This window comes from Papio anubis, chromosome 1, assembly GCF_008728515.1.
Source record: "Papio anubis isolate 15944 chromosome 1, Panubis1.0, whole genome shotgun sequence".
Classification (NCBI taxonomy): domain Eukaryota; kingdom Metazoa; phylum Chordata; class Mammalia; order Primates; family Cercopithecidae; genus Papio; species Papio anubis.
The window spans coordinates 31,867,169-31,894,364 of NC_044976.1; the positions used below are offsets into that span (position 1 = coordinate 31,867,169).

Sequence of the window (27,196 nt, forward strand, 5' to 3'; positions counted from 1 at the left end):
GGGAGGGAGAGGAGAAAGAGACAGAGGGAGGGTAGGAGAGGGAGAGAGGGAGAGGGAAAGAAGGAGGAAAGGGGAGGGAAAGGGGAGGACTGAGTAAGCACACAAGTACTGCTGTACATGTGCACACTATGCACACTAGTTGGGATGGCAGGCTGGGGTGGGGGAGTGAGGAAGGGATGGTGTCTTGCCACTCTATCTCCATCTTTCTGCAGTTCTCAATGAAACTGGGAAGACCTTACTTCACATTAGCTCCTTTGAGGTTGCTGTGGCTCCAAGAAGCCATCCAGACTAAGGACTGATATTATCTTTACCTTCTTCGGACTATTTCCCATTTTGGGATCCTCAGCATTCCCCCCATTGTGGGCAGCAAGCCACCCAGGTGCCAAGGCAAGAGACAGAGGGCACAAGCTGTTCCAGTATAATAAAATATATAAAATAAGAATAGTTATACTAGATATAGATCATAGATGTGATTATATATGAATATCATTAATCATTAGTTTGTAGCAATTACTCTTTATTCCAATATTATAATAATCCTTGCTCTTACAACCATAACCTAGGAAAAACCAGGTCATGCAGAGATAGGAGCTGAGGGGACATAGTGAGAAGTGACCAGAAGACAGGAGTGTGAGCCTTCTGTTATGCCCGGGCAGGGCCACCAGAGGGCTCCTTGGTCTAGCGGTAACACCAGCGTCTGGGAAGATGCCCGTTGCCAAGCAGACCATGGTCTAGCAGTAGCATCAGTGTCAAGGAAAAACACCCACTAAGTACTTAGCAGATGGGAAAAGGGTGTCTCCCTTTCCCCGGGGGAGTTTGGAGAAGACTCTGCTCCACCACCTCCTGTGGAGGGCCTGACTAATGTCAGGCCCACCCCCAGTTATCCAGAGGCCTAACTGTCTCCCTGTGATGCTGTGCTTCAGTGGTCATGCTCCTAGTCTGCCTTCATGTTCCATCCTGTACACCTGGCTCTGCCTTCTATATAGCAGTAGCAAATTAGTGAAAGTACTAAAAGTCTTTGATATGCAGAAATAATTGGTGTAAGCTGTTTCTCTCTCTCTCCCTCTGTCTCTCTGCCTTGGCTGCCAGGCAGGGAAGGGCCCCCTGCCCAATGGACATGTGACCCACATGACCTTATCTATCATTGAAGATGGCTCACACTCCTTACCCTGCCCCTTTGTCATGTATCCAATAAATATTAGCGCAGTCCCACATTCGGGGCCACTACCGGTCTCCGCATCTTGGTGGTGGTGGTCCCCCGGGCCCAACTGCCTTTTCTTTTTTTTTTTGAGACGGAGTCTCGCTCTGTCTCCCAGGTTGGAGTGCAGTGGCGCGATCTCGGCTCACTGTAAGCTCCACCTCCTGGGTTCACGCCATTCTCCTGCCTCAGCCTCCCGAGCAGCTGGGACTACAGGCGCCCACCACCACGCCCGACTAAATTTTTGTATTTTTAGTAGAGACGGGGTTTCACCGTGTCAGCCAGGATGGTCTCGATCTCCTGACCTTGTGATCCGCCTACCTTGGCCTCCCAAAGTGCTGGGATTACAGGCGTGAGCCACCGCGCCTGGCCTGCCTTTTCTTTTATCTCTTTGTCTTGTGTCTTTATTTCTACAATCTCTTGTCTCTGCATACGGGGAGAAAAACTCATCGACCCTATGGGGCTGGACCCTACACCCCATGACTTCATATTTCTTGCTATGTTACTCTGGACAGGACGTTTCCTGTATGTGTTTTGATCTTGTCTTCCTGAGGGCTAGAAAGGGCATCTCCTGTCTCCCCTCCACCCCCACAGCCACCATTCTCATCAGTGAAAACGGTCCTCACTACTGCCCAGAAATCCATTCATCAACTTCTTGTAATTTCCTTATGTCAGCCACACCTAGATCTGCTCTGCTCTCCTTAATTCCCAGAGGCTGTGCCTTTTAGGTAGGTTACGGCTGCTATGCCATGGATGAACACATCCTTCTCTTTAGAGGATGTGTGCTAAAGCACCTAGAAATGAAGTATGATAATGTTGACGGTGTACTTTTCAGTGGCTCAGCAAAAAGGAAAACAAAAGGATGGAAAGAGAAGAACAAAGAAAGCACATAAGCATATATGGCAAAATAGTAACGCCATTTGGGTGTAGGTAGTAGGTACGCATGTACTTGGTGTGCTATTGTCACAAAAGTAGTTGAGAAAAGTTGGTGTGATCACTTGAATTTTCCCTGAATTTTCTCTTCTTCTCCATCTCCACTGCCACTGCCCGGCTTCCGGCCTCCTCGTCTGTCCCCAGCCACACTCTGGAGACAGCCTCCTCACTGTGCTTACAGGCCCAGCCTGTCCCACTCCGCCCATTCTCCATAAAACTGCCAGGAGCTGTCCAAACGCAGCATCACAGCCCCAAGGCCCTCTGTGCTCCCTACAGCCTCGGCCACCAGCTTCATCTCTCATGAAAGCTGCCACCCACCAAATCGCAGGTGATCATCCAGCTTCGGGAACCATTTCCAGCTCCTTGAGGCTGACCACACTGCTTCACTCTCTGCCTAGAAGCTCATTACCCTCCCACCCACCTTCCTCGTTGGCTACCTGGCAAACTCCTCTCCCTCCTTCAGGACTCAGCTCTAGGGTCACCTTTTCCAGAATGACTCCTCCCATCTCCTCCTGTCCTGCTTTTCCGTTCCCCTTCCTCCTTGTGCCACCACCTTGTTCTGGACCGACATGTGTGTCTGCTCTTTGTGAACCATGGCCACATCTCATTCATTTATATAATGCCAGCACCTGGCACAGGCACAGCCAGGTAGCAAACAAACAGATATTTGTGAATATGAGGGAATGAATGCATCAATGAATGATGCTCCGAGTGAAGAAAGTGAGAAAACCTCTTGATTTGCACACGTATATACTAAAGTGAAGTAGTCATTATGTTCTTGATCCACTCATTGTTCAATCACTAGTCACTGAAGAACTATCACAGATCCACTAGGCATAAAACTACCTTTATACTTGGGTCTTGCTTCATTCATTCTTTCATTCATCAAACACTTGACACCTGTTGAGCCAGGGGCACTGAGCTAAGAGCTGGGAGACCTGCAAAGATGAATCAGGCAGGGACCACAGCTCCAGAAGGGGAGGTAACGCATGAGCATAAATAAAGGAGAAAAGTGGTCAGTGTCATCAGGAAAATATAGGCAACAGGCAATGGAAGTTCAGAAGAGACAGAAAGGACTCCTAGGAGCCCTGTAAGAGAGGGGGTGAGGGATGACCTCCTGGGGGAGCTGACATTTGCACTTGACTTTGAGGGATGGAGAATTTTAGATGTAAGCCTTTGGAGGGAGGAGGGCATTCCAGAGGAAGGGCAGAGTAGAAACAAAGGCCCTGACCTAGGCCCTGAGCTAGGCCACGTACAGGGGTCACCAATAATTTTGCCTTGTCAGAATGTCATTGAACAGAAGTGGTGGAAAATGAGGTTGGGAAGGGAGGTTGAAGTTGCTGTAGCCTCAAAGGCCAGAATAAAATGGTTACCTTTTATTCTGTAAGTGTGGGGTGGCCACGGAAGGTTTCTAATCAGAGGGTGAACTGATCAGGTATGCTTCCAGAAGGTTATCCCAGCAGTGCTGTGCAGGATGAATGTGTATATTTAACTTGTCCCCCTAATAATGCAAAGTCCCTATGTACGCTGCTGACCTTATTTTGCTCAGAGTTTAGCTAAAAAATCTGTACATAGTAAACACTTAATACATTTCTTTAACATTAATTGAACTGTGTACATCAGTGAATATCTACATTTCTTGCAGCAACACACCCATTCAGCCAGTTCTCCTTAATTGGAAACTCTTACATGCAGGACTCTTCTCCTAGCTACACTTCTGTTCCTTTTCTTGGCTCCTCACTGTTCCAAATCCTTAGCACTGACTTCCTGGATCATTGTAACAGACTCCTGATGGTGCCTCCCCATGAACTCTCTACACTGCAAATAACCCTGGTGGGCCGACCCTGCTCAAGAAGCTTCCATGGCTCCCTGTTAGTTATTGGCATTTAAGATGCTCCATAACCAGGCCATACGTTAACCCTATCTATCTCCCATTCTTTATCCATGTGTTTCCCCTACTGCAGCCAGACTGTTTCCTCTCCAATTCCCGTATTCTATCCTCCTTTCATACCTCTGCTCATACTGCTACCCCAACCTGCTCTTTTCCTCCTAACTCACCTGAGCCACGGCTCAAGGCCCCGTTTTGCCAGCAGTGCAATAGTGTGAAGATTCAGAAAGACCTGGGTTCAGATCTCAGAGTTTTGGTTCCCTGTGCAAACTTAGTAGTGCTATGCATCCTCTTGGAATCTGAGTTTTCTCATCTACAAAATGGGAAGTACAATAATGTCTATTTGTTATTAGGGCTTATTATTATCATTATCAATAGGGCTATTGTGGGGAGTTAATAGTGCAGGCTCTGTGCTCTGTAAACGGTGATGGTTCTTTCTCCTCTGACTCCTTGAAATTCCAATAAGGAATTCCCGGAAGGAAGTTACATTTTGATGGCATACCTATTTCGAAGGAAGTTATCTTTTGAAGAAGTACATACCGCTGCTGGTCTTTTGCTATTTACTTCCTCCACAACTCAAAAATACAAGCATTTCTGTCCTCATTTTAAAGATGAGGAAACAGCCTGAAAAAGGGAAGCAATCTGCCAGGGGCCATACAGCTAAAGCTGAGTTAGCGCTTGCTAACTGTCAGAAATAACCACAGCAGCTGTTATTAAACATTCACTATGTTCCAAGTACTACACTGAGCATATTACATGCAATATCTCATTCAAGTGCTTTATCTTGAGATCCATACTCTACAGAAGAGGACAATGAGATGCAGAGAGGATAAGGAACTTTTCCAAAGTCCTGCAAATAGTACATAGAAGGGTTGGATTCCAATGGGGGTCTGCATGCCTTCAATCCATGCCCTTGGCTACGCTGCTGTCACTGTGCTATCTGGGCCAGTGAGGTGTATGGACTTGGCATGAAGCCCTGAGAGGCTGAGACTGACCTTTCCAGATTTTTTCAGGCATCCAGCGTAGCAACCACCATTGATCACAAGGTTCTCCAGGTGACGCAGGTGGGTCAGGTACTAGCTGGATGGCCTGGTGATGATGCCGATGATGCCTCCCCTGAACAACTCGCGATGGTTACTTTGCCAGCCCTGACACTTACCCAATGGTGCAGCCGGCCTCTGCTTCGATGGTCCAGATGCAGTTGAGATTGTGTTCATAGGGAGCTGGATACCCAGGTGACAGCACCTGCCCCGACACCTCTCCTTTTACTGTCCCTCCACACTCGGCTGAAAGAAATCCCAAAAGAGTGAGCTTCACAGGGTGGCCTGAGCTGCCAGCAGTCACTCAGCGGCTCCTTTTGCCTGTTTGCTCCTGAGTCCCTCTCATTCATTCCAAGTGACTGAGCACAGCATATTAAAAAGTCCCTGGATGAGACTTATATCCAGAACCTATAAAGAACCCCTACAAATCAACAACAAAAAGATGAATAACCCAATTTTAAAAAGGCAAAGGATTTGAACAAACATTTCTCCAAAGAAGATATATAAATAGCCAATACATACATGAAAACATGTTTAACATTGTTAGTCATTAGGGAAATACAAATCAAACCCACAATAAGATATCACTTCACATCCACTGGGATGTCTATGGTCAGAAAGACTATACAAGTGTAGGTGGGGATGTGGAGAAACTGGAACTCTCATCGTTACTGATGGAAATGTAAAATGGTACAGCTGCTTTCAAAAACAAGTTGGTGGTTCCTCAAAATGTTAAACATAGTCACCATATGACCTAGCAATTCTGCTCTTAGGCATATACCCAAGATAAATGAAAACATGTTCACATAAAAACTTGAACATGAATGTTCATAACAACGTTATTCATAGTTATCAAAAAGTGTAAACAACCCAAATGTCTATCAACTGATGAATGAATAAACAAAATGTGGCATAACCATGCAATGGAATAGTATTCAACCACAAAAAGGAATCAAGGCAGCCAGACACAGTGGCTCACACTTGTAATCCCAGCATTCTGGGAGGCCGAGGTAGGTGGATTACCTGCAGTTGGGAGTTTCAGACCAGCCTGACCAACATGGAGAAACCCCATCTCTACTAAAAACACAAAAAATTAGCCAGGATGGTGGCACGTGCCTGTACTCCCAGTTACTCAGGAGGCTTAGGTAGGAGAATTGCTTGAACCCGGGAGGCAGAGGTTGTGGTGAGCCGAGATCGCACCATTGCACTCCAGCCTGGGCAACAAATGCGAAACTCTGTCTCAAAATAACAACAACAACAACAACAACAACAACAAGGAATCCAGGCTTGATACCTGCTACAATATAGATGAACTCTGAAAACATTAGTTAAGTGAAGGAAGTCAGACACATTGTGCGATTCCACTTATATGAAATACCTAGAATAGGCAAATCTTGGAGACAGAAGGTACATTAGTGGTTGCCAGGGGCTGGGGGAGGGGACAACTGGGAGTGGCTGTTAATAGGCATGGGTTTTCTTTTGTGGGGGACAAAATGTTCAAAAATTAGATTGTGGTGATGGCTGTACAACCCTGTGCATATACTACTCACATGGTTAGGCTTTGTGTCCCTACCCAAATTTCGCCTTGAATTGTAATCCGCAGGAGTTGAGGGAGGAACCTGGTGGGAGGTGACTGGATCATGGGGGCAGTTTCCCCCATACTGTTCTCATGATAGTGAGTGAGCTCTCACGAGATATGATGGTTTTATAAGTGTTTGACAAGTTCCTCCTTCTCTCACTTTTCTCTCTCCTGCCGCCTTGTAAAAAAGGTGCCTGCTTCCCCTTCCACCATGATTGTAAGTTTCCTGAGGCTTCCCCAGCCCTGAGGAACTGTGAGTCAGTTAAACCTCTTTCCTTTACAAATGACCTCGTCTCAGGTAGTATCTTTATAGCGGTGTGAGAACAGACTAATATAATTACAAACAACTGAATTGTACACTGGTAAACAAAAACAGTCCCTGAATGGAGGGCTGATTGCCTATTCTGTGACCAACCTCCTCAAAGCCTCCTAGGGAGGAACATGCAAGTACTTCAACCTGCTTCTTGATAGCAACAGGACCTCTGCTAGCTGCCAGGACAGCAGAGATCAGCAAGATACTGCCCTCCTCTGGAAGAGTTTACCATCTAGTAGAGAAGACAGCCACACTGTGTGCTATGTGTCCTAATAGCAAGTGGTAGCAGAAGTGACCAATCTCCCTGAGCAAAGGACAGCAAGAGCCAGGGAGGGTGCTGGTCTCAAATGAACCTTGAAGGAGAAGCAAGAGTTGACTAGGTCGGGTGGGTAGCAAGGGTAGGATGGAAAGGAGGGCACTGCAGAGAGACAGAGAAGAGTAACTGCAAAGTTCCTGGAAGTGAGGAAGAGCATGGCAGGCTGGAGGCTAGGGTATGAGATAGGGCGAGGGGGGAGATGGGACTGGAAAGGTGAGGAAGCATCACAGGTTGAAGGACCTTGGATACCAGGCTGTCATATATTTACTGTTCCAGGAAAGAACTGCAGTGTTTATATGCGTGAGTTAATTGACTGCGTGACACATCAGTGAACTTTGCATGTTAGAAGAAGTCAGTGTGGTGGCAGTATGAGGGGGTATGGCAGGGGTGAAACTGGAGGCAGGGAGGCAAGTGAAGAGGTCTACATTCCCCATCAGAGCAATCACTGAAGTCAGAAGCTGGGGGTTCTTCCTGGCCTTCTCCTCCTTTCTCCCCGACATCTAATCTCCCTCTGAGACCCAGTTGTTAAACCTGTGTGATATTATTCATGTTTGACTCAACTCCCCCTACATTGCTGGAATCTTGACTCAGGCCCTCACCATCTCTAGGCTGGCACTGCTGCCCACACTCTAGGCAGTGCTATCAACAGATCTTTATCAAATGCAAACAAGTGACTGCTTGCATTCATTCCCCAAATGAAGTCTAAGCTTTTCAGTAGAGCCCACTGAGCCCACCAGAGTGGCTCCCTTTGGCCTCTCTGAACTCTTTGGTCCAGCCTGATGAAGTCCACAAGCTCTATTTGGATGGAGGACCTGAATAAACATCCTCGCTATGACACCTTTTGTGGCATACCTCCTCTCCCCAGGTAGAACTGACACTGCCCTCCTTTGTGTCTCCATTACAATGTGAATAGATTTCTATTGTAGCATGTGTAACATGTTATTAAAATCATGTCTATTTCCTCCACAAGACTATGAGCTCCTTGGCAGCAGGGAGCTTGTCTTATATCTGCACATCAAGTACCTACTATACTGTTTGGCACATTATAGATGCTTAATGTTTATTGAATGAATGGATGGTTGGACAATCAAATGAATGGAAGTAGATTATTGCTTTCCATGCAAATTACTATAAGCGTCTGAATCAAGGGAGAATGAGTACAAATGAAGAGGAGGATATTCATCGCAGAGCTATTTAGGAAAAGGAATAGTTGATTAGGCAAGATGCTAGAAATAGAGGAAGGGATCAGGGTCACAGATGGAAGACTGACCCCTACCTGTTGCTAAGGACTCATCCAACATTTCATGGATCCCTTGGTTTCACACAGGACCACTAACGAAGGGTTGCAGGAGAGGCCCTCTACCAGACCCTCTGCTCAAGCTTCACTGTGAGCCCTCTCTCCAAGGTGCTGTTGGGGTGGGAGGTGTGAACCTGATTGAAAGATGCCAGGCTGAATGGAGCCATGGCAGGGAGTAGGGTGCTGGTGAGAGGATGGACTACAATTGTAAGGAGGAGCCTTGACTGGTCCACAAATAGAGGAAGTAGCTAGAAAGGTGGGAGGGCATTATCCATGTCCTTGGTTCAAGCTTTCTTCCATATTCCAGACAGAGAAGGACCTCCTGCTTCCTGGGAAGTGAGGGTTTGGAGGCAGCAGCACTGGGAGCATGTCATCGTGGACAACTAGATACCCTACCTGGGGTCTGGCAGGTGGGCAGGAGGGGGCTGAGTGGGCCAGCATGTAGCAGATTCAACAACACTGAGAACATATAACTCTACTCTTTCTGGTCTTCTCCCTTCTTCCCAACCTAGAGTCTTGGCTGCTTTGTTTGGGCTGCAGAGTCCAGTCACTGAAGGATAAAACATTTGGATGTTTTAAGCTACAGCAGTCATTTGTGGTAGACCATGATGAAGTCGACCACAACATGACATATACAAAAATATGCACATAATCTCAAATACACAGCCTCACTCCTCTAGCAGGCTAGAGGCAGTCTCAATGGGGAAGACCTCCAAGGTTCTAGTGTAATTCTAAGTTTAAATGCTCTTATACTGCTTGAGTGAATCCAGTAAGTCCAGTCCAACCGGCATATTTGATATTCAGAGTAATCTTACAGTGAATCCTTTCGGCAAAGCAAACAATTATCTTGTAATGCGAGTCATCATCCCTCCTTTTCATTTTGCGTGCTCTGGCTTGCTTGTCTGTGGCATTATACTGTTGTGTGTTTATGCAAGCATCACCCTTCCTGGCCTGAGATCTACTCTTCTCTGTATTCCTAGTGCCTAGCATAGGGCCTGGCACATGAATGAGGGGAAATATAAAAAGAGAGATAGAGGGTGAAAGGGAAGATATGCTTGAAGACCAGGTCAAAGGCAAAGGGAGAAGAAGACCCTGGAGGCTCCATAAAGGCTGCTGTTTTGGTCTGTCCACTTGCAGAGGGTCCACTTAGACCCTCCGTTGTATAAGAGTGTTAAAGATCCTATGAAAATGTAGTCATCTAGGGGAAAAGAAGCATCTGTGCCCATTAACACTTCCCACCATGCCGGTTCACACTTTCACCCGTGCACGTGCTCAGTTTAGAATGTCCATCTCGCCTCCTCTCCCTCTTATTGGTGAATTCTAACCCATTCTTCCAAGTCTCAACTGAAATATCACCTCCCAGGCAAAACATTCTCATATCCTCCCAACATCTTGCACTTAACTCTTTCTACAGTGCTTCTCTTATATTATACTTACCTGTTTATGTGTCTGTTCTTCATGTTAGAGTATGGGCCCCCACAAGGGCAGTGAACAGGTTTTATTCTTCATTTATTTCTCTGCCTCCACAAATACCCAGACATACATGTGCACCAATTCTCACATGTGGGGCTTGGTAGGCATGTACGTATTTTTCCAGTGGAGGTTTTGTTCTTACAAGATTAGCCAGTGCTGGCACAGACACATTGAGGTTGTGGCACATGAGAAAGGGGGTGGAGAGAGAGAAAGGTCTGATTTTGGAAAGGTAGGAGGCAGGACAAAGCAGTATGGGGGAATTCACATTAGCAGGGAGATGGGTGGTAAGAGATGAAAAGGCCAAACAGAATGACCATTTTTGCCTATTTTGCACTTCTGCCTCAGATGGCTGTCTCTTGTCCTGTGACACGTGTAAAGATTCTAGAGAACCTCTGATGACATTCGGGAAGAACCACAGGTTTAAAGATGCAAGTTCATTATTGCATTCTTTATCAGTGAGAGCAATGGTTGTTCTTTATCTTACTCTTTCTTTTGACATTCCTCCAGAAAAGGGAGAATGAGTCCCATTTTACCTACAGGGAAACTGAGACCCAGACCGGGTGGGAGACTCATCTGAGTCTTGGTGTTACAATAAGCCCTCGAACTCAGGCAAAAGCCCCAACTCTCCCTTTCTAATGGACTCTCCCACCTCGTCACTATCACCCGCGTTACAATTTTGAGGGCATGACTTGGCTGTGGTCCCACTTGCTAAATGTACGACAAAGGCAAGCTACCCGCCTGAATGCACTGCTGCATGGGTGTAATGAAGTGTGAGAGTGAGGAAGTGGAGAAGGGGTGCAGGCGAGCCATGATGTCTGTTAACAAGAGGATTCAGTCCAAGTAGATGGCCCCCAGGCCCTGGAGCATGAGGTCTAACTAGAATGAGACCAGGGCTAGACCTTGGTATTATGGGAGACCCAAGGGTTCCCTGCAGAGGAAGAGCCCTCCTACCAACACAGGTGGGCAGAGGCCGGTCCCAGGTCCGGCGCTCTCCACTCAGACACAGCAGCTCCTCACTACCCCGCAGGCTGTATCCAGGGTCACAGCTGAAGGACACGGAGCTCCCTGCAAAATGACCTTCATCGTGAACCTTGTAGCCAAACTGCGGGGTTCCTGGGTCCTCACATTTGATGAGTTCGAAACCTGGTGAGGAGAGAAGAGGTAGAGTGAGTAAGACCTATTGTGGCAGAAACCACGCTTCCTCTCTTCCCTCGAAGCCCATGTCCTCAAGGAAGCTGTCTCAGCCACAGCCTGTGGGTTCTGATGGATTCACCAGTCAGGATTTCCTCATTTCTATGCTCAGTTGAGGGTGTATTAAGGAACATCCATTTCTCTGTTGCTAAATGTAAATGATTTCTGCTTTTAATAGTTTTCAGGCCTAAGGTCTGCATTTTCTATTTCTTTTGTTTGACCCCATAGCATTTTTGCTAGCAGGAGCGTTCTTTTCATTTTGCTCATTGAGACATTCTGATAACATGGGGTAATATGGAGAAGTCACCTTAAATGTATGTTTAAAAGCTTAGTTATGACCTGCTTAAACATATGCTGTTAAAACGGGCTGGAAAAGGAAACAGATTTATGCAGAGCTCCCACTCTATGGCGCTATACATGTGTTCTCTCTCATTTGTTATTCACAGGAGTCTTACAGGTGGGTATAATTATCTGCATTTTACAACTGAAAGCATTGATTTGGGAAGGTTAAACAAACTGTTCCAAACTTACACAATTTTCACATGATAGAAATGGAATTTAAACGTGTCTCTAATCCTCTTCCACTGAACCTCCTGCTGTAACAGGCAAGGATCCTCTGCCAGGCAGCCTCGAGCCCAGGCGAGGGGAAGCCTGACTACACTCTGTGGATTATTTTCCCCAATAGCTTTCTTTATTGAGATACAATTCACATACCATACATTCTCCCATCTAATGTGTACAATCCAATGTCTTTTAGTAGATTCACAGAGTTGTACAGCTATTGCCATAATCAGCTCTACAACATTTTTATCACCTCAAAAAGAAGTTCCATAGACATTTTCCCCTAACTCCCTCAGCCTTAGGCAACTGCCCTTTACTTTCTGGCTCTATGGATTTGCCTGTTCTGGACAGTTCCTACAAAGAGACTCAAACAATATGTGGCCTTTGAGACTGGATTCTTTCACTTAGTGCAATCTTTTCAAGGGCCATCCACATTGATGCACCTATCAGTACTTCACTCATTTATTTTTTTTTAAAGACAGAGTCTTGCTCTGTCACCCAGGCTAGAGTACAGTGGTGCAATCTCAGCTCACTGCAACCTCTGCCTTCTGGGTTCAAGTGATTCTCCTGCCTCAGCCTCCCGAGTAGCTGGGATTACAGGTGCCCACCACCACGCCCAGCTAATTTTTGTAGTTTTAGTACAAAGGGGGTTTCACCATCTTGGCCAGGCTGATCTCGAACTCCTGACCTCGTGATCCACCTGCCTTGGCCTCCCAGTGCTGGGATTACAGGCATAAGCCACTGTGCCCTGCCACTTCACTCCTTCTTATGGCCAAATGCTATTCCATTGTATGAACATATCACATTTTGTTTACCCATGCATCCACTGATGGATACACATTGGATTTTAAAACAGTCTTAAGAGCACATTCTTTGTATCTTGTGGGCAAGCAGAAGCTCAAGTAAATGAATAAAATGGGAAAGCCTGACTTCCTTGACCACACGGATGCAAGAAAGACTTACTGGAAAACTGCAGTTCAAAGCCCTTGCTGGTGTTTTCAGCGTCAGTGATGAAATCAAGCCACAGACTGCTGGATGTGCTGTTCAAAGTCACCCCCATCATCTCAGAACGGCTGAATACTCCCAGCAAACGGGCGGAGTTGTTGTTGCCATCATAAACCTGGACACAGGAGAGACCCCCAACCCAATGTCGTCAGCATGGCCTTATGTTGAACAACACCTTCTTACCCCACAACCCACACTCCTGGAGTTTAGCACTGGTAACAACTATCAGAGGCACATCGAGTTATCAGATGCAAGGAAGATGGCAGAGGGAAGCTATCAACTGAGCAAGTTATCTCGTTTTCCCTTGATGTCAGTTCTATGCTCAGCCCATCTTTACTGTGAATCTGGTCTTTGGGAACTGGTTGCTATTCCAACCTTTCCAGTGGAGATCTGCTCTTGTTCCCTCAACCCCCATATAGCACCAGCTTATTCTTTAGCAGCCTGGGGAGGCCAGGTTTGGGTTGCCTGCTTCTCAAACCATCTGTTTCCTCAGATAGACAGGCTGAAAGCATTCATCTCTACATTGCTAAACCCGCAATCCTGTCCTTCCAGTACATGAGACAGCCATCCTCTCACATGATCCCACCCCACTGTGGCAGTAGCCTGTCTTGACCACTCTGCTGGATGTCATCCCTGGGAATCAGATGGGATGGAGTTAAAATGACCAGCGTGTCATGGTGACTTTTTCTTCCCCAAGCTCAGCCTCTGCCCCTTCCCTGCTAAAATGAGGGCTCCAGCTAGGGCCTGCTGGGCTTGCCCAGAGTGGAATCGTACAGGCATCTGGCTTCCCTTGCTCCCATCTGTCCCCTGAACTTCTTAGTACCAGCAAAGACAACAATCATCAGAATAATGAACTGGCTCCCCAGGTTTCGAGGTTGCTGCTCCTTTCCAGATAATTGTACAAATAACAACAGAAGTTGTGATTGAGTGACAGACCCCCTGGTGCTTTTGTAAATATCAAAGATGGGATCTATGAGTGGGTGATGAATATTTGTGCATGGCACACAATGTGATGCCAGCTGCCAGCAAATTGGAACAATATTTCCAGTGTACTATTTATGAAGCAAAGCTTTCTAAAAGAAGCCATCCTTCAAGCTAACAGTGTTGTATATTATAGAGATTTGTTTAGGCTCCTGGGAGCCTGAAGTCTGTTACCAGATCCTTGTGTAATTGCTGTATATCACTGATAGACTGAGTGAATTCCAGGGTTCCAACAGACATCAAGATAATACAAGTTCAAAGAGTTTAGCCTAAATTGTTACAAAAATATTTTTAACTACCAAAACATATGGAAATCAATGGACCAAAGCATTTATCATCAATGGAATAAGAATCATCAATTGCAATAAGAAATAATAATCATCAATTGCAGTAAGGAAGACAATCAGACAACATGTGTTTCTTTAATAAAAGATATACCATCACCCATGGAGTTACCTTGCCAAAAACATCAGACCTGATCAGATCAAGCCACTGGATCTAATTTCCAACTTATGGGCAATAAATACCGAGGACAGAGGAACATACAAAATGATACGTTGTGAGGGCATTCAGCAAAATCCAGAGTGGAAAGTTCCACTGAACAAATGATCTGATTTCCTCAACAAATAAGTTACAAGGGGGAAAAGAAAAAAGATGGAAGGAGAAACCTGTAGATTAAAAAACACATGAGACAATGACTCTAATGTGTGGACCTTATTGAATCCTGATTCAAATAAACTATAAATTTAAAAAATGTTATGACATCTATGAGATAATTGGAAATTTAAACACTCACTGGATATATGATGTTATTCAGAAACGATGGTTAATTAATAAAAAGTATGATGGGAACAGGATATTTTCCTTAATTTCCAAGCATAATTCATCCTAATTCATCAAGAACAAAAATATTACTTGTATCATTACAATAAAATATTAATTGCCGAAAAACTTATAAAACAGAAATGTGCAAATAACTTTCAGGACTTACAACATATTGGTAAGTATCTTTCTAGGCTTTATTCTATGCATTTATTTCCTTGTATAAATTTATGTTTTTATAATTTTTTATAACAATAAGATCAAATTATAGATACTATAGGGCAACCTGCTCTTTCACTTAATATAATGTATATATTTTTAAAGTCATTAAATATTTTTTCCATAACAGCATTTAAATGGCAGCAGGAATTTCTATAATAAAAATTAACCCAATCTGCAATATAATTATTTACACATCAGTGTCCAAAATATGTGCTCTGGTACTTAAGGTTCACTCAGTAAATGTATGATAAATAAACCAGTATTTTCCTCTAGAATTCATGTCCTTAAATCTACCTGAAATTTATTTTGGGATATGATATACAATTCTACCTTATCTCCCTGATAGATTAGTCATTTAACCAAACTCTGTTTGTAAATATTCCACACACTACCAATTTTAAATCCATCTTTATCACATATATAATTAACAAATAATTATATACATTTGGTTTTGTCAGCTTTCTATTCTATTGCATTTGCCTATTTTTCTACTCCTATGAATGATCCACAATTTCAGTTACTGTAGCTTTACAATATATTTAAATAATTAGTAGGAAAAGTCCTCATTTGTCTTCTTTTAACTTAAAAAAAATTCTCCCAGATGTACTCTTCTAAACTCAAGAAGAATTTTCCTGAATTATAAAAAGTAAAACAAAAACCTCCAAAACAAAACTTGTGTAATTCTGACTGAGCTACATTAAACGTATGGATGGACTTGAGAAAAATGTATCTATGTGATATTGAGTCTTCCAATCCCTATACATGGTGTCTAGCTCCATTTAATCAGGTTGTCTTTTATGTCTCTCACTAACATTCTGTTCTTATTCCTGGGTATTTTTATATTTTTGACTGCTATTGGGAATTGGGCCTTTGTATACATTTATTTCCTAACAGGATATTGCTTGATGGTCCAATTCATCATTATGCGCAGGTGATGGAAATGTCTCCCTGAGAAATCCAAGAGAATCTATGCACATCCATTACATCCAATAAAGCAGGTCAGCAAGATGGTTGGTTTCAAAATGAATATGCTAAGCAGAAAGCTTTCTATACACAATTACAAACAATGTAAGCATAATTTCAGAATATTCCTTCATGTCCGCTTGCACACGTGTGCTTGAGTTTCTCTGGAGCACACATCTAGCATGGAAAAACTGGTTGCAGGGATGGCACATCTTCAATTTGGTTAGATATTACTAGATTGCTCTTTGAAAAGGAATACCAATTTGCTCTCTCACCAGCAACATCTGACAGCTTTCATTGCTTTATATCCTTGCTGATACTTGGTATTTTAGGGTATTATGATGTTTTCCAATTTGATGAGTGTAAAGTGGTATCTCATTTTAATATGTAAATCCTTGATCGTCATTGAGGTTGAGCATCTTTTTATATGTTTATCAACAGTTCTTACTTCCTCTGTGAATTGGCTGCCTGTTCATACCCTCTGTGCATCCATGAGCATGAAATCTCCCGGCATTTATTTTAGTTACATCAATATCAAAATAAAATTTTATCTTCTCTCATTTAAGATTATGCATATTTTGGAGGGCTTATTTCTAGGTGTCTTATAGTTTTTGTTTCTATTATAAATGAGACTTTCCCTCTTGATTGCAAATTTTATTTGGTTATAGAAACACCAGAAGCTTTGTTAATTTTCTTATTGATTTTGAGTTTATTAGTTGGTTGTTTTGTATTTTTGAAACAAAAGTCACAATTTTCTATATTCCTTTCTAATTTTTATAGTTCCTTTTTTTTTTTTTTCTTTTTCTGGTATAAATGTAATGGTTTGTCTCTTCAGCACAATGCTGCGTTCTATTGGTGATAGTAGAACTACTGATCTTGTTCTTGACTTTACTGAAAATTTTTAGGAAGTTTTGCCATTAAGTATAATGTTTGCTATAGGCATTTGGTAGAAATATTTTTATTAAATTAGGAAAGTTCTACGTGTAGTTTTATGAGATATTTTTAAAAATCATGAGTGGGTGTTGAATTTAATCACATGATGTTTTGGGGTGTATTAGCAGGATAATGTCTTTTTCTTTGCTAATCTGTTTATAGGATATTAGGTTGAGCCATGAAATTGCCAATATTTTAACAGTTTTGACCTACAAAAATAGCAATTTCATATGTTTTGTCTAACAAATAGCATTATGAGCTTTTCTAATTTTGACACATCTTCACATTCCTGGAATCAAACCTACTTGGTCATCTTTGTTTTTTTTTTTTTTTTTTTTTTTTTTTTTTGAGATGGAATCTTGCTCTGTCATCCAGGCTGGGGTGCAGTGGCTGCAATCTCGGCTCACTGCAAGCTCTGTCTCCCGGGGTCACGCCATTCTCCTGCCTCAGCTTCCCAAGTTGCTGAGACTATAGGCGCCCACCACCACACCCTGCTAATTTTTTTTTTTTTTGTATTTTCAGTAGAGACGGGGTTTCACTGTATTAGCCAGGATGGTCTCATCTTTGTTTTAATACACAGTCAAATTCAATCTGATTTATACTCATAATTTTTAGATCTATGATCAAAAGTGAGATGCCCTAATAGTTTCTGATTTCTGTTCTTTTTAAAATTTTTATTTTAAATTATAAACTGATAAATTATAGCTGCATATATTCATGGGGTAGGAAGTAATGTTATGATTTATGAATACAATGTGGAATTAGTAAATCAAACTAACATAACCATCACCTCAATCACCTCAAATACTTATCTTTTTTTGTTGCGAGAACATTTGAAATTTACTTTTAGTGATTTTGAAATATATGGTACATTATTATTTGCTATATTCACTGTAACGTGCAATACATCTCAAAGGAAAAAAAACACCCTTAATTCTTCTGTCTAATTGATGCTCTCTATACTTTGACCATTATCTCCCCATTCCGTCAATCCCCTGGTAACCATCATTTTACTCTTTGATACCAAAGTTTCTACTTGCCTCATTAACAAAAATGAGTTGGGAGATGGATCTTTATTTTTCTCTCTTCTGAACAGTTTATTGCAGGGATTAGTTGCTTCTTGAAGTTTTGGTAAAGCTTACCTGTAAAATAGTTAAGGACTGGGGCTTTTGAGAGAGGATATGGGGGAATTATAATTTTTTTATGATTATTGTTTTTTTCAGATTTTTTTCATATTAGTACTTTTTATCTATAAAAATTTCCATTTCATCTGAGCTTTCAGATTTCTTGGCTTACAGTTGTTTCTAAACATTTTCCTTCTTTTTTTTGAAAAAGGGTCTCACTCTGTCACCCAGACTGGAGAGCAGTGGCGTGATCCCTAAACATTTTCTTATTTCCATTATCTTTCCTATATCTTTGATTATGTCCCTTTTCAATTCCTAATATTACATATTTGTGGCTTCTTTATTCCTTGATCAGTTCTGCCAGTTTTATCTACTTTATTATTTTTCAAAAAACCAGTTGGTTTTGTTGACAATTGCTCTTGTTTTTTAGTTTTGTTTCTCTAGTCATTTCTGCCTTTATGTTTAAAGTATCTTTCTCCTACTTTCTTCTGATTTATTCTGTTACATCATCCAAGTTACCCAAATCCTTATTTATCTTTAACTTAGGTGATATATCACAGACTTACAGAGGTATATTAAAATCTTCCATGATGACTGTAACTTTATTAAATTTTTTTACATTTCCAGCAGTTTTTATTTAATTTATTTGTGCTGTGTTATTTGGCACATAAAGTTTTACTGTGGATTGATTATCCATTTTATTAATATAAAATAATCCTCTTTTTCATTTCCTTATGAGATGTGGGAGAAGTTCTCAAATTTATCTTTTAATAAACTGATTTCATTTTTCTGTGGTTTACCATCTTCCGTTCATTGCCTCCATTCCATTTTTTAATTGGGTGATCATGTTTTTCATCTCTATTTAATCTCTCCTCATCTCAGATTGCTCTGTTTTCATTACTGCCTAGTTTTGTGTCATAAATATAATATTCTCTCAAATTCTCTTAAGAATACAAATTAGGAGCTTTTAAAATATGTTTCTGTTCTTTGTTGCCTACAGAGGGGCAATTAGCTCTGATTCCTCAGACATGTCTCCGTCTTCTGATCTACTGAATATTTACACATATCCAGTTAATTTTCTGGTTGGTACACCGTTACAGAGGGAAAATGGAAATGGGGAATGGAAACATTCAGCAGTCTCTAAGGGAGAGTAGACGAGCTAAACTCAAAGAGGTCGTAGCAGGAGCATTTCTTACCCTGGTGCTAAAGAGTGTGTGCGTGTGTGTGTGTGTGCGTGTGCATGTGCGTGTGTGTGCATGTGTTTGTGTGTACGTGTGTGTGTGCGTGTGTGCACTACCTGGGCTCCCGCAACCTCTGTTAGTCCTCCCTGAACTCTGACCTAGGTTTTATGCCCCATGTCCCTCCTGCTTTTTTACCCTGAACACCTCAGAATGACTCTCTCTGCTTATCTACTAAGCTGCCCACCTGACCCTGAAGCCAGAACCCTGACGGTGCCGTTGAGCGTGCACACCTGCTGACTATGTCTTAGGTGCTATTCTGAGTCTAGACTCCCTTAGTGAGGAAGCATGGCACTGGCCATACTCCATGTGACCTCCAGCAACCTAGGAGCCATTTGTGCTGGCTCTATCAGGTCACTTGCACAGAACCGCTGCTTATACTCCCTTCAAAACCTGAAAATTGTAAACTATGCCTCAAAGCTGGCTTTTTGTGCTAATGGCCTTCATCCAAGAAAGCCTCTGCATTGCCCAGCTCACATCGCTCCATCTGTACTTCTACAGAGAGGAGGTCCCTCTGGCACTGCTGGACTGATTGCAGCCTCTGAGACTCAAATGGATGGAGAGAAGTAAAGGTCAAGGGTGATGCCTAAAGACATGGTTATTAGAAGGGCATAAAACCCTTGTCTTGTGTTCTCTTGTTGGGAGACACACACTGTTTTTATGTGGGGTTGGAAAGCAGAGCTTAAGAAGCCAATGGGATTGTTCTATCCCATTTCAGGCACATCCAGTTCCAGTCAGTGATCTCATGAGTGCATCTTCTTGGGTTCAAAAAGGATTAGGTAAGAGTGAGAAATGCATTTCAAACACACACACACACACACACACCCCATACACCCTAGAGGACATATGCCCCAGGGGGTTGGCCAAGAGTATCCATATACTGTATATAAAAAGGACAGCACGTTTATCACATCTGGAGATAATCTGAAAGCATGGAAATTTAATGGTTTCTCTTTGGATTTTCCAGAGTAGTGGGCTCTGGTTCAACTTTTTCTAATGTAAGGACTTCTCCGGCTACAAGGAATAAAACTATATTAGAAAAAGCTAAAAAAATTCCGTGGCCTAGGATGAAAATGAACATGCTTTGTATGAGGCTTTCCTTGTCATTCATTTTATTAAGGCAGCTCTTTAATAAATTCTCCATGCTCAACTCTTTGATTACACAGACACACACCACACATTATTGGAGGTACTCAATCCATATTCTTTGTATTTATGCAAAGAAATACAAGACATATATGATGAGTGTCTTAACAAATCCTCTCTATTACCCTCTCTGTAATCCAAGTCTTACCATTTCTTTCTCTTACATATGTCTTGAACTCACTTTCTTTAACCCCACTGCCACACCAGGCCATCATCGTGGTACACTGAAGCTACTGCAATAGCCTGTTATTCAACCAAAACATATGCAATGCACAAGTGCACATACACACAATATACTGACACAGGTGTGCACACAGATCCCCAAAACCAAATAAATACATGGACACTGATTCACACACATGTGGAAACATATTTTAAAAAGCATCCATAGCCATAAACACATAGCTACACAAATGAACACACACATGCATATATACACATGTTCTGTGAGCTCTTCATTATCCATGTTGACAGTCAGGTTCAAAATGGAAAACTGGATCCATTGGCTGCTCCAACCTTATTATTATTTTGAGACAGGGTCTGACTCTGTCACCCAGTCTGGAGTGCAGTGGCATGATCATGGCTCACTGTAACCTCAACCTCCCTGGTTCAAGTGATCCTCCCATCTCAGCCTCCCCAGTAGCTGGGACTACAGGCATGCACCACCACACCCAGCTAATTTTTGTATTTTTTGTAGAGACGGGGTTTTGCCGTGTTCCCTGAGCTGAATTATTATCTTTTATTATGCAGTCAACCTATACTCAATTACACATGCATTTGATAGCAGGCAGCTTCCAAACAAACTCTAAAGCCATATTCTTAGATACCCAAATACCTCTCTCTTTTGGTCCTCTCTTTCTCCCAGATGAGTGAGGACAGTATCTTGGGACTCAGGAAGGAAGGAGAAAGTTTGGATCATTCACACAGAGACAAAGGAGTGAGTATTGACCAGACTATTGCATAGTGTAACATACATACTCTGAAACTGATCAATTTTACCTTGAGGACATCTCCTTCGGAGAGTTCGAATGCCCTGGCTTTCAGCTGAATCCCCTTCCCTGGCTGGGTCTGGATGGAGTAGATGCATTCGTGATTGTTATTGTAGTTCACAGGAAAGTTGGGGGACAGCAAAGTACCCTGAGTGCCTGTGACTGAATTCCCACACTCAGCTGGAAAGAGAATCACAATAACCATAGATTAACCCCCATCAGCTGCATCCAGAAGGCAACTCACAGCTCTGGAGAACCTGACAAAGATGACAAGTCATTTGCCTGTCTACCTGCCAAGATGCCTGTGTGTCTGTCCAGTTGTTGGACTGTTTACAGAAATGCCTCTCAAACTTAAAAAAAAAGTGCTTCTCTACCTATGGTGCTGCCTGGTTTGCTTCTGTCTCTTGTTCTGTTTGTCTGTCTCTCTTCTACAGAAACAGAAGCTAACCCACCAGGCACCCTTTACAATTTCACAGTTCTATAAAGCAGCCATGCCACATACCTATTCATATAGTAGCGTAGCAACAGAAATGACCAAGGAGGAGGTCAGGGGAAGAGGGGGGCAATTAAGTGAGGAGAGATGAAACCTTTCAGTATCAGAATAGAAAGCAAGAGGGGGCAAGATCACATCATAATCGCTAACCCTTATGTGCAAAACAGCATGATTGACACCTTACAAGAACCATTTCAGTCATTAGTCACAACAGCCAGTCCCATAAGTAGGCACAATTATCATTTCTGGTTTAAAGATAAGGAACCAGGTACTCAGCCACTGAGACCAAGTCTCTCTGTGGATTCATGAGGAGGAGGGGACTGAGAATTCAACCTTCTAGGTCCTGGGGAAAGTTTTTAGCATAGTCTCATTGCAGCCCGTTTCATTCAACAGCTAATGAAATCACACCCTCCTCTGGAAACCTGCTTCTCCTCCTCCAGAATTAGTCATTCTTTCCCCATTGTTCTCATACCTTTATTTATAGCAGTCATCCCATTTTACTTGACTTATTTGTTAACATTTCTATGTCCTCTACTGCACTGTGGATCCTCCGGGGCTTGGTCATGTTACTGTCTCCTTAACACCCACTCAGTGCGTGGGCAGGGCCGGCTCAGGGCATGCATGCAGGAATGGGATCTTTAATAATTGGAGGGACCCTCCCTGTTCTTCCCTGTATCTGAGCACTTCCCATATTGCACCTTGACTGCTTGCTGCCTGTCTGTGTCCCCCACCTAAACTGTCAGTAACTTGAGGGCTAGGGTCATGCTGGATGAACCTATGAATTTCCAAGGCTTAGCCTGGATTGTCTGTAAAATAAATATTTACTGAATGAATGAATGAATAAATGAATGGATATGGAGTACACTGACCTCAGAAGATGTACAGTTCTAAAAATAATAATTAGGTTCCGGAAAGATGTAAATACAAGTCCAGATGGCAGGCCTGTTATTCGTGTGGACATATGGGGAATTTGGAGCATGCCTTGAATCTTTCAGGCAGCTGGTAGCAAGTCTGCTTTCTCTAAACCATCCCCAGTATCCTTTAGTCTAGGCACAGTCTGTGGCTGGAAAAGCCTTGGGGTTGACCAAAGGACCATTGCTTGGACCTTATAGTTAACCCTAATTACCCTAAGCCAGGAGCATACTAGACTGAGGCAGCATAGATGGAGCACATGGAAACCTTCAGAGCTGAACTGCTCATGGGCTTAGTTATATGTCTTGTGTTTTCTCTTGTCCCCAAGGCTGCTCCTTAGTCCTCTGAAGATGGGGGCCATATGTCCCACCACCAAGTCCCGGCTTTTCTCAATGGACCCTCCTCCCTGCATTCTGCTCAATTCAGGACCAGCTTCAGTTTCCTAAGGCTTTATATAAGGCCTCATTTATTTCTCTCGGAGAAGAAATCTGACTTTACAGTACTTTTAAACTTAGTCTGTTTGCAAAACTTCCAAATATGATGAATGTGCTGCGATGGCTCATAAAACTCAAGGGACAGCGGTGGACAGGCTCCCTGGGGGCAGTGGCTGCTGATAATTTACACAGACGTTTCCAGCATGTGTACATTTCTTTGATGATCTCAGATGAGGGTGGGGATTTGTGCAGGGGAGGGAGAGTTGCTTAGGGCCATGCATATGTAAACATTTATTACTCAGTCATATCACATGGGCAGCCTTCTGAAGCATCTCTTCATTTTCTCTGAGATACTACCTTTCCCTTCCATCCAGGCAGAGGCCTGTGGTGCAGTGGGATGATCAGGGACTTTGGAGTTAGACACATTGTGTAAACTCTGAACTTTAGTCTCTTCATCTGCCTTCATCTGGACAATAATAGCATTCTCATAAGACTGTAGAATCAATGCGTGAGATTTTATATATAAGATAGGTAAACATAGGGGAATGGTTAGCACAGAGTAGCCTCTCCACCAATGTCCCAGGTTAATCTACATGGCTTACCTGCTTCCATTTGGGGCCCTAACTGCCTGCATTCTGGGACTAGCAGAAAGCTTGAGAAGCTTATGGGAAGCGTGCGTTAGCTGCCTGAGGCTCACAGCAACCTCACGGTTCCTGATGCCTCTTGCCCTCTGCCTAATTCTCGACAGCTGGCTTCCCTTAAACATGGGCTTTGGTGTGTTTTTGGACCTCCTTCCTGGCCCTGCTTCCTGCATAAGAGCTATATGCCCCATCTCTGCCCCAGCACGAGCCTGTCCTCTTTCCCACACGCCTGACACCTTTACAAGGAGGGGCTGATAGCTTTAGATGTGGCCAGTCCTTGGCCAATCCCCAGGTCCTGACTCCCTGTCAGGCCTTTGTCCTGGGCACCAGGGAGGGGACAGGAGGGACAGAGGGATGCGGCGCTTGTTTCCGGGAGAGTTTCCAGAGTAACAGGGGAGGTGAACAGATGCACTGAGAAGCCAAACACAAGCACAAATGGAAACAAATAAATGCTCCAGAGAAACAAACAGTCACATCCACAGGAAAGTGCTGCGGCTGATTCTGGCATCTATGACTTCTGTTGCCCCCATCAGAAGGGGTCTCGTGAAGGGCAGAGGCTATACCTTATCCATCAGCCTGGGGCTTCTGAGGCAGAGGGTTAGGTCTTCTCCATCACACCGGGATTCCCAAGGACAGGGCCATGTCTCCTGCTGCAGACTGGGGTCCCCTGCGGTCAGGACTGTCTCTTCTACATCAAATTCAGGGGTCCCTGATGTCAGGGGCTATGTCACCTCCCTCCCTGCCACCCACGTCACACCATGAATTAAAGCCCAGGGCTGTTCATCTCCTTCTCGGCTGGGAATGTTTCTGGTAGCACTATGTGGACTAAATCATCCAATTTGCATGGTGACTGGGAGCAGCCCCCGGTGGGCATTGCCGAGATGCCTCCAGCCTGAGCCTTGGCAGCCGGGCTGGTGGTAATTAGAGGTGATTATAATTACTGTGCATTATTAATAACATGTGAAACAGAAGACAAATGTAATAATGAAAATATTGTGAGGTGTCATGAACAAACAGTAATTGGAATAATAAGTTAAAGAATGAGTTTATGTAATGAGATCAATGAGGCAAGAGCTTAAGGGCTGTGTGCATCTGTGGTCCTGGTTAATCCCATTCAAGAAGAATTTCCCCCAGAACCATTTAGCTGAGGATGTTTTCCCAGAGACTAAAGGAGCTGCTAGCAGCCAGACATGAACTGAACCTTCCTGGGGTGGGCGGCGGGGTTCTATGTGTTTCTGAGAGTGTGTGGCCAGATCAGGGCGGGTGGATGCCTTTGGGGATGGGTTATAGGAGATGGAGTAAACTCTGGGGTTATTTAATTGGTCAGAAACAGAATTCTGCCGTGCTTTGTTTTAATGTTTCCTTTCTGAGATTGTAAAAGGTTATTGGCAGAATAACAATAATTGGTTATTGATAAATACAGATTAAAAGGTTATTGGCAAAATGATAATTACATGCCACCTCTTGGTTTATGTAAATGATGTCATCTAATGTAGAGTAAAGCCTGTGAGTTGGATGCTGTTATCTCTGTTTTATAAATGAGGAAGCTGAGGCTGAGGGGGTTTGCTGGTCTGCCTGAGATCTAAGCGTTGGTAAATGGCAGAGCCGTGACCCCACCTTGGCCTGCATGAGTGCACAGCCTGGGCCCGGCCCATCTTGCCAGCCTGTCTAAGCTGTCCTCGGCATAGCCTGCGGGCTCCATGGACTTGTCTCAGGCACAGCTGACCTCACCAGCATTTGAGATGCTGGTCCCTGTTTCAGTCAGTGCAGTGCTGCTTTGATCTGTTTTGTATATTTTTATGGGGTTTTATATAATATTTCACTTTATGTGAGGTCCATGGCTAACAGTGAGCATGGAAAATACTCCATGAATGCAGCTAGTGTTTCATCCAGCCCTACATTATAAGGATTGAGCAAACAGGTACCCAGGAGCCTCATACATTAGGGACAGACAGCAATCACTCTGTCCCGGGGACAATACTTGCTTCCCCTACTCCCTGGGCACAGCGCTCTAAACACACTTCTTTAAAGCTCTTGCAAGGAGGCAGGCAGGGCCCGGTTCCAACCTCCAACAGCTGCCTCTAACCTCCACATCTCCTGTTCTCCCTGCTGCTTGCTCCAGCCTGGCCTCTGAGTTGTTACCCAAATGCTGAGCATCCTCATGGTTTGGGTCTTAGTCCTCTATTCCCTCTTCTCCCAGATATCTATCTCTGGCCAAATGTCAACTCATCAGAGAGGCCTTTTCTGACCACTATAAAAGAGCAACCCTAGCTCCAGCACTTTCTAAGCTGACTTAATTTTTCTCTGTATGCCCCAACACTGCCTGACACATCACACATCTACATATTCACAGCCTGTGTCCCCACCACCAGAATGTGGGCCACGAGTGGAGAATGTCTCTGTTTCGTCCACTTTTGTATCTTCAGAACCTAGCAATGCCTGACATGTAGTGGGTCCTCTATACATGACCCCACCCTGTTCCTTTTGTCCTCCCCTGCTGAATGGATGAAGTCTTCCTGAGGCGTCTATAAGAGTGAGCACCGCCATTGGATTAGTAAAAGCAGCTATCTACTCCACCAGATGGGGACTCCCCCTGGGCAAAGGTCACACTCCCTCCTACAGGCTCACCTGGTGCCCATCCAGATTTCTCGGCAAGAGGCATCCTTAAGCCATGGGTCTGTGTGCTGAGGGTGGGGAGGTGAGAGTACTGAAGTCAACTTCATGTGAGTGCCCACTGTGGACCTACTTTGGAAAGGTCACTTTAGTTTATACAGAACTGCCTGATGAAGCAGGGATTGCCATCCCTATTTTACAGATAAGAAGGCTGGAGCGGAAGGAGGTTAGGTCCCCTGCCCCGGGTCCCACCGCAGCTAAGTGTGGGCTAAGTCAGCCTCTTGGCCTGTGTGCCATCCACCACCTCACATCAATTGACTATAATCTGTCCCACCCCATTAGTGAAGCAAAATGAAAGCACGTGACCACCTACCAACACACCTTGGCAGAGGCGAGCTCCACAGGCGCCGTCTGCCCCCCAGGCACGTGATGCGGGCGGTGCCCTCCAGACGGTACCCGGGGAAGCAGGAGAAGGTCAAGGTGTCGCCCACACCAAACTGCAAGCCCTTCCGGATGCTGTAGGCTGGGACCTCAGGCTCCTCACAGGGCTCCAAGTCATACTCTGGAAAGGCAGCAGGAGATCTGGGCTCAGAGACATTGTGGGGAGATGGGAACGCACGGGCAAAACGCCAGGGGGAAAGGGCCAGGGACAACGAAAGACAGAGAAGAGGGCATGCACACACTGGCCCACAAAAGGTGACACTGGCCCATAAAAGAGAAGTGAGAGCCCGAGGGGAGCAGAGGCAGAGAGAAACATCGGGGAGCATAGGGAGGCAGAGAGAAGCATGGGGAAGCATAGGGAGGCAGAGAGAAGCACGGGGAAGCATAGGGAGGCAGAGAGAAGCATGGGGAAGCATAGGGAGGCAGAGAGAAGCACGGGGAAGCATAGGG

At 44.0% G+C, this 27,196-nt stretch overlaps 1 protein-coding gene across 7 annotated transcripts in view; it reads right to left on the reverse strand.

Moving 5' to 3' along the window:
• CSMD2 (CUB and Sushi multiple domains 2) overlaps positions 1-27,196 on the reverse strand; it is a 649,640-nt gene that overhangs the window by 170,085 nt on the left and 452,359 nt on the right. For all 7 annotated transcript variants that reach the window (XM_021939191.2, XM_021939203.2, XM_031666818.1 and 4 more), the window contains 5 exons: positions 26,679-26,867; positions 21,223-21,392; positions 12,753-12,909; positions 10,989-11,180; positions 5,179-5,305 (listed from right to left, as the gene is read on the reverse strand). In XM_021939191.2, coding sequence (XP_021794883.2) covers positions 5,179-5,305; positions 10,989-11,180; positions 12,753-12,909; positions 21,223-21,392; positions 26,679-26,867 — 835 coding nt within the window. The remainder of the gene's footprint in view (positions 1-5,178; positions 5,306-10,988; positions 11,181-12,752; positions 12,910-21,222; positions 21,393-26,678; positions 26,868-27,196) is intronic.